Consider the following 15556-nt stretch of genomic DNA (forward strand, 5'->3'; position numbering starts at 1 on the left):
CAATTTGTGTGTTTTTTTTTTTTTTTTGTCTGTTTCACATGAAAATACTCTATGGCTGAACACATTCCTGGGGGTGCTTTTTAATACCAATGTGTCGTCTTCGGATGGAAAGAGGAAATGAAGAAAGGATTCACAATACAGCTAAATGCAGAGAACAAGGCAGAGGGCACGCCACACCACACAGCAGCAGATGATCATTAGCTACACAATGGGGGGGACGACAAAGATCTGATAAATGCAGAATGTAGAGCCAGCCTCGATACTATGAAACAGGAAATAAGAACAGAAATAAAAGCACAATGAAATCATTGATGCCACTGTATGAAATTAATATATTACACTGTAGCTGGAGTAGTCATGGATGTTGTTTACCATGTTTAGCTTTGCTGACAGGGAAACGGCAATTGGAGAAACCTCCTTGCTGCTATTCTTTGACATTTCATTACGACGTGTTTGGTCGGAAATTCATTCCTGTCACTTGCTTTACCCAATCGGCCTACCGGTTATATTTCGCTGTATAATATATTTGAATTATGAATTTCAGCGGTGTACATTTTATTGGTACAGGAACTTTAACGATTCCTTTTTTGGCAAGCGTTAGCTATGTGTTAGCTTGCTAGCTTGTGATCTTCAAATGACATCATCCAGGGATTAGCAAAAACAGCTTCCCCCTGACTTTCGAGCACTGCTGCTAGCTGGCTAACCAGCAGCAGGAAAGCTAATGTTAGCCAAGAGGCTAACATTAACCTTCAAACGCTCGGATAAAACTAGCCATTAAGGTGGCGCTTATAACATTGCCGTCTTGAATCAGACGTAATATATTACTGTTGTAATATTTGAGTAAACGTCGAGCTAATAGCTAGTCAGCCAGCAGTAGGCACATCGAAGATAAAATAATGAACGATTAACTAGCCAGTAGGCTAACGTTAGCTAGATTGCTAGCTACGAGAATTTCGGCCAGGCTGATGTTAGCTAGCAGCTGCAGTGGAATATTAAGATTAACAGGGCACAAGTAGATGCTCAAAATGAAGTAAAGACAAATACCTCTATTTCTTACTGAGCCGAATACAGGTAGAACCAGATATCCGACATGCACTAAAACCATCCTTGGATCCGTATCTTGCCGCTGGGTGTTGAGAGACAAAATAGCCCATGCGGATGGTCCGTTTCAATCTCCTGCCTGGCTAAGGCTACATTCAAGCGGCTGTAGCTACCGAACACTGACAGCTGCTGCTCGTTGACACAAAGCATCGACGACAGATAGCTATGCAATTTTAGTTCCAAAGCGAATGGAGGCAGTGTTGCACCCGTGAATAGGGAAATTACTCCTCTCCGGCAGGGGGCAGAAATGTTTTGCGAGACCTATTTTTTGATCGTGCCTGACATAAAACAGAAGAAATACAGCCATTACTTTGCAAAGCCCAGCACTACAGGGTCCTTGCAGCTTGTGGAGGACAGGTCACTTTCACCCCCCGACAAAAATGTTATCTGTGCGTGTTGCAGCGGCTCTGGCCAGAACTCTGCCTAGACGGGCTGGATTTGTGAGTATTACAAACAAATTCACCAGACAATGTTACAGTATTAACTGCATGTTTTGTACAGTAAATAATGAAGTTGGCGTAAATGACACTACAGGCCGCGAGGTACCTTGACGCGCTTCAAATGCTTAAAGAACGTCTTGTTCCTGCTAACGTGTAGTTACATAAGGATTTACAATGAAACATATGACATTAGACATTATATTGACATGTTGCCCTTCAACGGCTGCATATTTAATCATTATTTTTAATAGCTGTCGTTTGTGAAAGCCAGCTAACGTTAGCTAAATCAACTCAGTCAGATCAGCGCTGAAGGTCAGGAATTGACTCCCACCATGCCCTTAGTTGCACACACTGAAACTGTTGTCGTTTTAGTTTAACACATTTACTTGTTTATTATAAGAATTAGGAAGACAATGTAATCATCCAATAAAAGTTTTTCCGACGTTTTAGCTTCAGATGTCAAATGTGTCGGTAACGTGAGCTAGCATGGCTACATTGCTACTGTACAATATGCCTGGGCCGACAACACACTTACCGTATACATGGCTATCAGCAACCAACGCGTCTAATTTCATGAAGCAGATTCAATGAATTCAACCCCATTTCCCCCCCAGGTGTCTAAGAATGTTGCCGCTGCCTGCGTAGGAGTCAATCACCTCCACACACAAAGACCATGGCTTCAGAAGACAGGTTGGTAGCCAACAAGTTATGGTTTGACTGAGTAGACTAGACAGCGAAACTGGAGGGCACAATGGCTGACTGGTCGTTCCCGAAGGGGACCCTCTTGTCTCTGCAACCAGCTTTGACCTTTATTGGGGGTATATATGGGTCAGCACATCCCCTTTTGTAGGTCATTTATATTTGTAATAGGATATAGACAACTTGAGAATTCTAAATTCAAGCAAGCCACTTTAAATTAACTTAAGATCAAGGCCTCTTAGACGTTACACTGAACGACTTTTGACCGTCTGAAGGACGTACAATGAATTTGAGAAACCTGGTTTTGTCTCCTAGGCACCGCCGAGGTGTCGTCCCTCCTGGAGGAGAAGATCACGGGGGCTGACACCAGCGCCGAACTGGAGGAGACCGGCCGCGTGCTGTCCATCGGTGACGGTATCGCCAGGGTGTACGGTCTGAGGAACGTCCAGGCTGAGGAGATGGTGGAGTTCTCCTCTGGACTCAAGGCAAGGCTGGCCCTCACCCCCAGCCATAGATAGACATAAGACGGATGATCACTTGAATACTTTCATAAGATCTCATATTACTGGTATTATAGTCCCAGCAAACGACAGTTTTTTTTGTTTGTTCTTGCACAGTAGTCCACAATAACTCTTCCAACACTCGGCTCATTTAAGAGCCCCAGATCCACGTTTCTTTACTGAACCAGCTGTGATAACCTGGGAACGACCTCTCCCCTTCAGGGCATGTCTCTGAACTTGGAGCCCGACAACGTGGGCGTGGTGGTGTTCGGTAACGACAAGCTGATCAAGGAGGGGGACATCGTGAAGAGGACGGGCGCCATCGTGGACGTGCCCGTGGGGGAGGAGCTGCTGGGCCGCGTGGTGGATGCTCTGGGAAACGCCATCGATGGCAAGGTATGCTGGGAAGGATACCGTGGTCAGTGGGCGTTTTCATTTAACGGGCTGTTTGTAGCTGTGACCGAGACGCCGTACGACTTGAGCCGGTTGATTACTGATTTTAATTTCCGCATGCATGCATAGTAACGACAGTCTTCAATCAAATGTCAGAATATCTGAATTTGGATAACGATGATATGGTTTGAATTTCCAAAGACATCTTGCATTGTAACTGGACTTAGTCATTGAATTTCAGATTTTTGTTGATTTTAACGGTGATCCTTTCCCCTGCTCCTCCATCTTGCCCCTCCCCTGCCCAGGGCCCCCTGGGCTCCAGTATTCGTAGGCGCGTGGGGCTGAAGGCCCCTGGCATCATCCCTCGCATCTCCGTCCGGGAGCCCATGCAGACGGGCATCAAGGCCGTCGACAGCCTGGTGCCCATTGGGCGTGGGCAGCGTGAGCTCATCATCGGTGACAGGCAGACTGGGTACTTGAATATACGTTTTCCTTTAACAAACATTTAACTTGTGTGATGATGGTCTTACAGATGGGGTTTGAGAGCGATCAAATATGAATCTTTTAAAACAGAAATATGTCGCTTTGGGTAGACGTGCGTGCTAAATGAATACAATTTCAATGTCAAAGGAAAGTGCACAAAGGCAAAATATCTCTGTGGAAAATGAATATTTGTTTCTATACCGCTTCAGATAAAAAAAGCACCCGCTAAACACGCCTGTGATTCCCCCCCCCCCCCCTCCCCCCTCAGCAAAACCGCCATCGCCATCGACACCATCATTAACCAGAAGCGCTTCAACGAGGGCACGGAGGAGAAGAAGAAGCTGTACTGCATCTACGTGGCCATCGGCCAGAAGAGGTCCACCGTGGCCCAGCTGGTCAAGAGGCTGACGGACGCCGACGCCATGAAGTACACCATCGTGGTGTCGGCCACCGCCTCGGACGCCGCGCCCCTGCAGTACCTGGCCCCCTACTCCGGCTGCTCCATGGGGGAGTACTTCAGAGACAACGGCAAGCACGCCCTCATCATCTACGACGATCTGTCCAAGCAGGTGAGTTGTAGCCGGCAGGGCCTCTCTAAAGTTGATCTGTGGTATATTGGGGAGGGGGGGGGGGGGTCATAGCTCGGTGGTTAGAGCGTTTGTTTAGATCAAGAGGTTGCTGGTTCAGATCCCCCACTGTACGTCCCATTTGATAAAAGCCTATGCCAAATGAATGAATTATGACTTGTAATGTGGCGTTTTAGCAGACACTTTCATACGAACGTATGCTACGGGGTTAGGGTCTGCAGTCGACGCTCTAACCACATGTGAAGGAGAGTTGGGTTCAGGCATTCAGTCAGTGGTTGGGACCTGGTGTCTTGTGAGTGTCAGGTTTGGGGGAAACGGCCGTTTCCAAATCCCTAACCGTGCCGTCTCCTCCCCCAGGCGGTGGCCTACCGCCAGATGTCCCTGCTGCTGCGTCGCCCCCCCGGCCGCGAGGCCTACCCCGGAGACGTCTTCTACCTGCACTCCCGTCTGCTGGAGAGGGCGGCCAAGATGAACGACAACTTCGGCGGCGGCTCCCTGACGGCCCTGCCCGTCATCGAGACCCAGGCTGGCGACGTGTCGGCCTATATTCCTACCAACGTCATCTCCATCACAGACGGACAGGTGTGTGTGTGTGTGTGCCCCTGGATGTGGCAGACCCTGTGAATGGGTCAGCTGTTGGGAGATGTTGACGTGACGACCTCCTGACCCGATCTGTCTCCTCCCTCCCCATCTCAGATCTTCCTGGAGACAGAGCTGTTCTACAAGGGCATCCGTCCCGCCATCAACGTCGGTCTGTCTGTGTCCCGTGTGGGCTCTGCTGCCCAGACCAAGGCCATGAAGCAGGTACGCTCTCACAAGTCGAGCCTTGAGCCTTCCGTCACCTGGAACTGGCTTTGACCCAACCACACAACCTAACATGACCTAATAATGAATTCAAACTGGGCTTTAATCATACTGATGGTGCATGACCTTTTTTAGTGAAGGAAATTAAGGTAAAACATGACGGATCCAACATTTGTAGGCCTTCCCCTCTCCTCCTCCTCCTCCAGGTGGCCGGTACCATGAAGCTGGAGCTGGCCCAGTACCGTGAGGTGGCTGCCTTCGCCCAGTTCGGCTCCGACCTGGACGCCGCCACCCAGCAGCTGCTGAACCGTGGAGTCCGTCTGACGGAGCTCCTGAAGCAGGGACAGTACTGTGAGTAGCCCCCCCTCCGCCTCCTCGGAGCGTCTGGGCGTATCTGAGAGAACACCAGCGAGCAATGTGTCCTGAGATCTGCGTTGACTGCCATGCTCACATGCCTCCTCACCCCCCCCCCCCCCCTGCCATCTTCCCTCCTCACCTAGGCCCCATGGCTATTGAGGAGCAGGTGACGGTCATCTACGCCGGGGTCAGAGGTCATCTGGACAAGATGGATCCCAACAAGATCACCAAGTTCGAGAAGGCCTTCCTGCAGCATGTTCTCAGCCAGCACCAAGACCTGCTGGCCACTATCAGGTAGGAGCACTCACCGCCTGGACACTTCTGTTAGATACAGGGCTTTGCAGGGACACAGGCTAATACCCTTGGTGTGGTACTAGTGACAACATGGTAAAGCTGTTAGAAAGTTTTTATTTATTCGAGTGTAAGCTTTTTGACGAACTCTGATTTTGTCAAATGGAACATTTAACATCTTTATAAGTCAAATTCCAAATCACTGTAGTTGCACAGCCTTATGGTCTGTTTAGGCAAATCCTGTCACTCGCTGTTTTCCCCCACCTGACGTCTTTAACCCCCTGGGTGTGTCTCGTTCCAGGACCGACGGGCAGATCTCACCGGCGTCAGATGCCACACTGAAGCAGATTGTGTTGACCTTCCTGTCCAGTTTTGAGTAAAGCGTGACCCACCGGCTCCCTGGTCCTTCAGCCTGCTCGTCCTGTCCGTCTCCACTGTGCTTATGTATGTGAACACTGAGGGGCCACTACACCTCCATGTACAGATTTCTCCTAAGAAGAATAAACCGTTTTACAACCATCCTGTGCTGTAAAGTTCTTCAGATGTGCGTTCTCCTCAAAGATGCTGGGTGGGTGTGCTCGGGTAGCGATGGATCGGTATGTTAGAAATGTGAGACTTGAGTATATAAGTTAAGATGACGGTTTAGAACGCGCTTAAATTCGGGACGGTATTCGTTTGTGATGCGGGGGGAGGGGGGAACTATTGATTCAAAATAACGAGTCACTGTTTCATTCAGCTGCCTATAGAACATTGTGTAATCTGTGGCAGTCATTGTTGAACTTCAAAAGTACTGTTCAACCTAGGGTTCCAGTAGGATCCATCAATCCCTTTGTGTGCGAATGGGGACTGAAATAAAGCTTAGAGTGGTGTTGATTAATAATAAAGGAGTCTGCATTCACTTGCGGACAACAAGAAAATCTGACCCACTTCTCATTTATGAATGAAATATAAATATGTACACGTGTTTCACATTCATGTCGATCAACCCTGGTACTCAGGGAACCCACTCTCCTTTATGACTTACATGTTTACCTGCTCCCACACACCTGAGTCAAATGAATGGGGCATTTTCAATCTCGGCACAAGCTTGATAACGACCATTCATTTGAATCAGGTGTGTGGGAGCAGGCAAACATCTAAAACATGCATGACAGTGGGTTCCCCGAGGACCAGGATTGACGAACACTGATCTATTTGCACATTGCTTTGGATATCTGCTCAAATGTTAACTAATGTAATTCCAAATATGACCACCAGAGGGTGATGAAGACCCAGGCCATGTGAGGCCATGACACTAAAACATGCACTCTGAAGGAAGGAAATAACAGCAATAGGATAGCAGTACTAAACACTCCTTCACCATGTCATAAGCTATATATAAAAAAATGGCTATCATAAAAACAACCCCTATCGTCCCCTATCATAAAAGAACATTACAATTCTAGTCCACAGATTCAGTTCAGCAGTGCTCAGTGTCACTGTTTGCCTGTGTGGTGAAGGGCTTTGAATAGTGACTCTGTCATCCAAAGCTATTGTGTAAGAGGGTACAGCAGGAGCATTGTGGCAGGACCAACACCATGGCCTCACACTCACCTCAAATATATATATATATAATGCACAAATGGCAAATAAACTTGAAACCTCAACTTGAACCATGACATTTTTGTGGTCAATGTAATTGATAAGACCTTATGAAACAGTTATCGCTTGCAGAAGCCATATGTAAATAAAACAAACCTAGATTCAGTAAAGGAGCTTTAATAATGCCCTGGATCAAGTAACCCAATGAACTGGCGAACCTCCTTCAGTCTACAGTGAAGGCTGCTGGACCCAGGAAGTGCTCCCCAGCCCCCTGTGGCCCCACAGAAACGTCCCGGATGTGAGTCGAGGCTAGCTAAGGAGGCGCGTCACAGGCCTGTCCCGTGGTGTCAGCCTGAAAGCCCATGGGCCACAGAGTTGAGGTAATGGGACTATTGTTGCCCGACTCGTGATCGTCTGTCCGTATCACGTGCCATCAGGGAACACAGAACAAGGCATTGTCTTCTTATTTGACCAGGGCCACACATCGACTCCACCATGCACATTTGGGAGAGTTTCATAATGTCATCAATAGGAAGCCAGCACTGAAAATATGACTATTGTGTAGAATACTATCACTGGAAATACTAGAGTATTGTTTACTCCGAGGTCGATGATTCCATGATATTTGGGGATAATAATTGTTTTTGTCCGGCAGCACGTGCTGAACTCTTTTTTTTTTGTCGTCACATGATTTTCTAATCCGATTCTCTTCTGTTTGATACCATTTCAAGACTCCACAAATGGATCGGCTGGCTGCTGCTGAGGTCCGTACGAAACTGCACCTTGTGACTGAGAGGATCTCTAGTGGTCCTGTCTGGGACTGTCTCGTCCAATCAGGAGAGGAACCGAGAACACCTGCAGGACACGGTGAGCTACCGTGAGAGGAACAGAGTCCTCTCCTCCCGTGAGAACAGGACTCATCAGGAAACACCACGACCCGCTCTCATACAGCACACAGCTTTATCATAGGCTGTTCAATAGGAGCTACGAGCTTGAAAGCTCAGAAGATTACAATGAAAATAACACACATTTATCTTGATGTTTTTTCTACAAAGCAACATGCAGGTGGGGAACGCAACCTTGCTTAGGCTTTTGGCCCTCCTCTGAAGCCATGTTTAACACAGCCTGCCTATGCAAAATACATCCTTTCACAATCCTTTTAAATCAGATCCTTCTCTGCAAGCAGTCATGTCATGTGATCAACTAGTAAAGCTGAGGATCTTCTTTCGGGTTTCTTAACCAGGAAGTAGAAGAGGCCGCAGAGCTGATTGGACAGACAACGGGAATCATTTAAATCTGTATTCTCCTGGCTCCAACAGTCCCTTTATGAAATGACTCAAGCTAAAATCGACTGCACTGAAAGAATGGCAGTTAGGGTGGATGCGAAAGGTATATTTCCATGACTACGGTACAACTTATAGAACAAAACAATGAAGTCACCTGCATGGTACTCTATACATCTACATACTTGTAGTGTTACTCTACCCAAACCTGTCAATGAATTAGACACAAGTTTTCACAGGGAAATGCTCAGGCTTTATTAAACGTTTAAAGTGGTTCAGCCAGCCAGCAGGTACAACACAGTGGTGCTGCACCAAGGGCATCTGCGTACGCCCATTCCACAGTACCTGTGTCGCTAAATGGAATGATATAATCAATCATTTTTATTGGCATCATCATCCGATGTAGCGTTTTGTCTTTTTAAAAAGCCCCCCAAAAATCACTCAACAGGATTTACAGTAGGACAATCAACAATACAAACATATTTATACAAACGGTAACAAAATAGTTCCTTACCTCTGCCAGCATTATTCACTCACTCACTCACTCACTCACACACACACACACACACACACACGCTAACACACACACGCACACACAAACACAGATTCTGCAGGGAAGATTTGGGGCAGGTAGCAGCAGCATTTTTGACTAAGGCAGCATTCAGAGTATATACACAGTACATATATACAGTACATACAGTATATACACACTGTATACAGCACATACGGAGAATAAACAGTACATACATTATTTATGAGTTCATGAAGTCACCCGGCTTCCATGTGAGGGAATCTTTCATTCACAGGTGTTGGGTCTACCATAGCCCAGCAGCACAAACACATAAGCCATTATGTCCTACGCACCTGGAAGTCCATTTATTGAACAATAAACCTCTGTGGTGCCATTCTCCACTAGCTTCAAGTCTGACAGCCAAGCCCACACAGACACAGCATGAGACCTGAGACAGCGATCTCTCACTGAGCTAAAGGACGAGCATCATTACCTCTGTGGGCTGATGTCTGGCATCTAAACGCCAGAAACCAGCTTTGTAGTCGTATAACAGTTATAGGGTGTGGCTACTTGTTGTAGCTAACTTACATACAGTATGGCTGCCCTCCCTATTGGCTGTCTGCTAGGACCATGTGACCAGAGCTCTAGTCGGTACTTCCGTAGTGGTTTCCATTGGACGGATTGTCTTGTAAACTAGTGTGTGACTGCTCCTCTACCTCCTCCACCTCCACCACTTTGACGGACGGCTTGAAGAAATTAGACACACAGACGACCTGTGAGGGAACGGAGGGAGAGAGCCAAGGAGGGGTGGAGAGATTGAGTGGGAGGGGTCACTGGTTAGATCGTTTTTTACTGCGGACCAAGAGGTTGCATGTTCAAATCGTTTAGTATGCCTGTGCTGTCGGATCAGAAGAGTCTACTAAAGGAACACATAATTATTATTATTATTATCATCATATCCCCCCCCCCCCCACACACACACACATCTCATCTGGTGTGTCTCACCGTCAATATAGCCACCAGGGCTCCTAGCAGAAGGCCAGTGAGCACGTCGCTCCAGTGGTGTTTGTAGTCCGACACCCGGGACAGCCCCACGTACACAGCCACGGCCAGCAGGAAGAACTGGCCCGTGGGCCGCAGCAGCCTCGCCCAGCGCACCTGCAGCCTGGCCTGGAGGTACAGCTACCAGCACACACACACACATACCTGTTAGACTGCACACTACATCTGAACACCAGCACACACATCGGTTAGGAGTCCACACACACACTATTGCATCACCCTCCACACCAATGTAAGGACACATTGAGTTAGACTCCCTGGGACTACAGACTCTAAGCCACGACCCTCACAATATGTCAGAGCTGTCGTACTCACCACCAGAAACAGCATACAGTACATGGAGAAAGAGGAATGACCCGAGAAAAAGGACACTCTGAAAAGAGAGAGAGAGAGAGAGAGAGAGAGAGAGAGAGAGAGAGAGAGAGAGAGAGAGAGAGAGAGAGAGGGAGGGAGGGAGGGAGGGAGGGAGGGAGGGAGGGAGGGAGGGAGGGAGGGAGGGAGGGAGGGAGGGAGGGAGGGAGGGAGGGAGGGAGGGAGGGAGGGAGGGAGGGAGGGAGGGAGGGAGGGAGGGAGGGAGGGAGGGAGGGAGACAGGATTTTAAACACACAGTCCGGTGGCAATAAGGAAACTGTATATTCCTTACTCAGCCTGTAACTAGGTACGAGTTGATTCTTTAATTAGCCTGTCACTACATTTACATTTAGTCATTTAGCAGACGCTCTTATCCAGAGCGACTTACAGTAAGTACAGGGACATTCCCCCGAGGCAAGTAGGGTGAAGTGCCTTGCCCAAGGACACAACGTCAGTTGGCATGACCGGGAATCGAACTGGCAACCTTCGGATTACTAGCCCGATTCCCTCACCGCTCAGCCACCTGACTCCCTACACTAAGGAATAGTGTTTCCTCATAAGCCTGTAGGTCAAGATGTTCATTCCTGAATGTCCCACAACTCCAAAAAGAGTGTATTCCTGGTTATCCAACAAATGTGAGTCTGATCCTGACAATCCAAGTAAAGTACTCTCTAGTAATCTATCCCTGGAGTGTGTAACCAAGGAGGGGTTATATCCCTGAATAGGCCTCACGTTATTCCTGAATAGCTGTACAGCTACGGTTCATGGAGGTGCCCCTACCTGGCCTCATCCACCATGGTGGGATCTCCAGTGCAGGTGAAGTTCTCCACATATCCCCCCGCCTTGCAGTCGATGCTGCTCCACTGGGGCTTGCACACAGCAAGGAAGTGAGGCCGCAACCGACCAACGGAGTACTTGGCGATGTCTGTCAGCGATTGGTTAGTGGCAGCCCCAAACAGGAAGCTGCCCACGGCCTTGTAGATTCTGGACACATAGGAGGCCCCCGGGGCTTTGGATTTGGTCTTCAGGCTGGTCAGGTACACGGCGAGGCATTCTCCACAGACCATCTTTAGAGAAAAAAACAAGACATGTCCGAGTGACACACAGAGAAGGTCCCCAGTTTCACGGAGGTGCGTCGCTTAGCAACACGCGTTGAAGAGACCGACTGAGAGGGAAATCGTTAGTGCTTCCAACTATTGTGTGAGAAAGAAACTCCCTGCAAATTCAAGACAATTGTCTTTGTGGTGAGGTGTCGGACATTTCTGACCAGTGTTGAATGAGCATGTGGTGTCTGTGAACGCGGATGTGGACGCAGAAACTAGGCAGTGAGTACGCGAAGCGGCGTCTCACCACTATGAGAGTGAACGGGATCATGACACCGCCCAGGAGCTGGTAGGAGATGGTGTCATCCTTGAAAGGATATCTGATGGACTCGTCGCTGCAGAAGAAGCCTCGTTTGAAGGGGTTGTGTTGAGGGGTGAGGATGGCAAAGGGTAGGGCGGCTGGAGGGAAGGAGAGAGACGGAGGAGGGGGATAAGGAAACATATCAGTCAAGACATTTATCGCGCACTTAAGAAGGCAAAGTTGAATCACAACAAGATAAGGTCGAGAAACGAGACACTAATCTCTGTCTACCTGCCTGTTTCTCTTTCTGTGTAACTCATTCACGTTTAAACAAGCGACTCTTTCCTGAAACGAGGAAGCCTAGTTGATATGCAGTGCCGGTCCTAGCACATTTGGGGCCCTAGGCAAGGTTGGCGCCAGGGGCGCAAACCACCCAACACGGACGTGCCACGGTTGGCGCCCTCTGCTGGTAGGGCGTTTATATGGATGCACTTGGGAAATTGCCGCCCAACCTCTTCATGCCGCCCTAGGCGGCTGCCTATGTCGCAAGGACCGGCACTGTTGATATAGGTAACAAAAGCTGATACGCAGTTGTGTTTCTGTTGTAAATATTTGATCATGATGTTATACAGGCCGAAAAGAATACTTCTGTGCAAGACATCTTCGCGCTCAGAAAGAGAAACCACTGCACCCAAATGTGGTCGAGCAAAAGCGGCACTGATTGTTTGATCTTTGCAGTGCATGTATGAGGAGTAGGTGTCTAAAGCTGATGCAAACAGTTTCTCTCGAGGGTCTGAGGGAACGTTCTTCCCCTCCCTCCCAGGAGTCTGATGATAGTTCATTAAAAAAATCAAGCCAGACTGGCACTTTCTAAACACACCAACAGTTTCTCTTCCACCAACTCCTTCCCCTAACAACGAACCTTGTGTCACACAGACCCCCACGGAATTACGAGATGTATAAGTAATGGATCAATCACTTATCTAGTCGACCCAATAGAAGGGTCCAACTTTATCTTGATTCTGCCAAGTCAGGCCCCTTCCTCTGCAAGCCCGTCTACAGATTCCAGGCTAAGTGAGTTATAGGGGAGTCACAGGCCTCTGATTAGGCAGATTTGCTTTTTGAGTAGTGTGGAAAGCATGTGTTACCCATTGTTTAGCATTGTAACTCGTTTATTGTCTGCTCGTCAATGGCAACGGCAAGGGTTGATGGGAACGCCAGCCTGGAATGCTCTGAGAAGGATTTCACAATATAGGGACGAGAGACCTGCTTTGGGAACTCCTTTCTTACCAAAGAATGACGCAGGTTTTATTGTGGGAGAGAACGATTTGTTCGTTTGGCAAGAGCAGAATGAGCAGGCCGTCAAACACATTCCAGTCTGAGGAGTTGAGTCGTCGAAAATAATTACTCACTCACAGCCTCTCCTTGTGGACAATCGTCCAGTCTATATGACAGAGAAATCTGTCCGTTGTTGTTGATAAGAGGATACAGTACAAACTGAAAAACTGTTTGCAGAGTACGGACAACTGTAGAATGCTGTTGAAAATACCGCACATAGACATTAATGTGGGTTCGCTGTATATAGCAGTCCAGATGAAATATAAACCCCATTCTTCCTTTGTTCTTTCCAATTATATTGTGTGTACTTAATATCTATTTCTTTCTTTCTCTCTGATATGTATCCAACCTGTAGGATTGATTCAAGTTAACAGTTCGACTAATGAAGTAATGTTATGATCATGTTTATGGGCCTGGTCAAGGGTCAAGGTGAACACGGGACAGTGAAAGTGTCCGTGGACAGGTGTGATAGCCACCAGGCTATACCGTTTGGTTAACGTGGGCTTTGCCTACATGTCATCAAAATAAATACAAGAAAACAGAAGCCAAATAAACACAACATAAATACCCAAACGTGAGAAGCGTAATCGATCAACACCAACACGTTTAGGCTACACAGGTTAGGCGGTTACATACCGAGGATTAGACAGATTATGTCAAGAACGACGAGCAGGATCCCTCCGGTTTCAAACATTTTGTGTCTCCGAGTTTCTGGCTTGGAAAAATTTGTAGACTCCAGAATGATTGGCTGACGGCTTTCTTTCGGCGAGAGACACTGTCTATCGGTAGAACATGCCTCGCTATTTGCATGAAAAAGTTTAAACAGTGTAGTCAGTGTAATGTAGACTACTAAACAGCAGTACTAAGAACACGCTAAACTACTTCTAATCTACAAAGCCAAAAAGGAAACTCTACAAACTAGGCTACTCCTACAACCACTATATTTCAACCCCTCACCCTTTTAACTTGGCACTACCCAACTTCATAATACAAATTATTCTTCAGTCCCAAACATAACCTTGTCCTGTCCCGCGGGCAGCATTGACACAGCAGATGCCCTAAAACACTGATGATCTCTTTATGATAAGGAACTCCAGGATTAGGTGAAGAGCCTATCGTGAACCGCGCTGGCCGTACGACAGCCGTCACCCGATGCTCAGTTGGCTCCGCCCACTCCTCTTTGCCACGCAAATTCGGGAAGTGTATTAGTCACCCGCACTATAAATAGAAAGCCATGGCAACGAGAGGTGTTAAGCTGGATACATCAACATCATCTAAAACAAGCCCGAACAACGTTTTTATAATGATACTTAGTCTATATTTTACTGTGAAGATATGTTTAAATACCGCATTTGCACTAGCCACCGCAACCTACATAAAAAGTTCATATGTAATCTAAACCTGTGAAGCATGTCTGACTGTAAATAGATAAATCTGTTTTAAAAAATGTTCCAAAATTTCCCTTGTGTACACACCCTGACCTGAATTCCACTAGCAAGCACCACTTATTCATTTCAAACAGTTTGCAGAAAGAACGCCCATTCAAAATCAACAACTGAATGAACTTTCGGAATTGTCAATATTCAGTGTTTCACGCTGTTTATACACGGGACTGCCACAGTGAAAAGTCAAGTAGCGCCGGTTACTGTCGGTTATTATAGTAACCTAATAATAATACTATTACAACAACAAGCGCTGTAGTCAACGATGCTGGAGAAAGTGTTTAATAAACATTTTAGGTTATTATCATCACGCCTATTTTATACAGAGTTGTCAGGGGAGGAAAATACCTTGACAGCCAGCACCGTGAAATAACATAGTTGTACGCTGAGACAAAACAAAGACTAGTACAACGCATATATACAAACCCTTAAATTAAACACACAACATATTTTATTCAACAGTTTCAGTGTCATCCATTGGCACTCAGTGCCAGTTGAATATTGTGTAGGGTGGTGGTGGGGGGTGGTCCATACTTTACAATGATGAAGACCCAACCTTTGAACCCCCTCTGTTTCCTGGTTGTCCTATTGTGTGGGGCAGTTGGTCTCTTCATGTGGGAGTCTCTCTCTGGAAGGTCTGCCATTCTGGCCCTTCAGCTGCACTTACAGAGCAGTAGAGCTTAATGGCCCACAGGAACATCATCCAGTTGACATTCAAATTTCTCGCCCATCAACTCCGTCCTCCCTTCGTAAGCATCCACTTATGCTCACATGCTCTCCCCTCCCTCCCCAGGTCATCTCCCCCACTCCCTCCCCAGCTCACCCCTTCCCCCTCTCCAGGTCCAATCCCCCTCTCCCTTCCCCCACCTCCAAGTTCACTTCCTCTCCCCCTCCCCCCCACCACCGCCAACACCCCCCCCCCCCCTTTCCAGGTCCAATCCCCCTCTCCCTTCCACCACCTCCAAGTTCACTTCCTCTCCCCCTCCCCC

At 47.6% G+C, this 15556-nt stretch overlaps 2 protein-coding genes across 2 annotated transcripts; one reads left to right on the forward strand and one right to left on the reverse strand.

Annotated features, from left to right (window-relative positions):
• The first annotated feature begins 1422 nt into the window (after positions 1-1422).
• Positions 1423-6174, forward strand: LOC136932816 (ATP synthase subunit alpha, mitochondrial). The gene is made up of 11 exons (XM_067228083.1): positions 1423-1541; positions 2156-2231; positions 2556-2725; positions 2963-3136; positions 3439-3605; positions 3885-4185; positions 4561-4785; positions 4900-5007; positions 5214-5358; positions 5508-5658; positions 5957-6174. The coding sequence occupies exons 1-11, from the start codon at positions 1482-1484 to the stop codon at positions 6033-6035; spliced, it is 1656 nt and encodes a 551-aa protein (XP_067084184.1). The 5' UTR covers positions 1423-1481; the 3' UTR covers positions 6036-6174.
• Positions 6175-8749: 2575 nt separating this feature from the next.
• Positions 8750-14161, reverse strand: LOC136932857 (phospholipid phosphatase 1-like). Its single transcript, XM_067228153.1, has 6 exons — positions 13762-14161; positions 11794-11945; positions 11224-11510; positions 10408-10465; positions 10036-10212; positions 8750-9803 (listed from the first exon to the last, which is right to left on the reverse strand). The coding sequence occupies exons 1-6, from the start codon at positions 13817-13819 to the stop codon at positions 9675-9677; spliced, it is 861 nt and encodes a 286-aa protein (XP_067084254.1). The 5' UTR covers positions 13820-14161; the 3' UTR covers positions 8750-9674.
• Between the last annotated feature and the right edge of the window lie 1395 nt (positions 14162-15556).

This window comes from Osmerus mordax, chromosome 24 (genome assembly GCF_038355195.1).
Source record: "Osmerus mordax isolate fOsmMor3 chromosome 24, fOsmMor3.pri, whole genome shotgun sequence".
Classification (NCBI taxonomy): Eukaryota; Metazoa; Chordata; class Actinopteri; order Osmeriformes; family Osmeridae; genus Osmerus; species Osmerus mordax.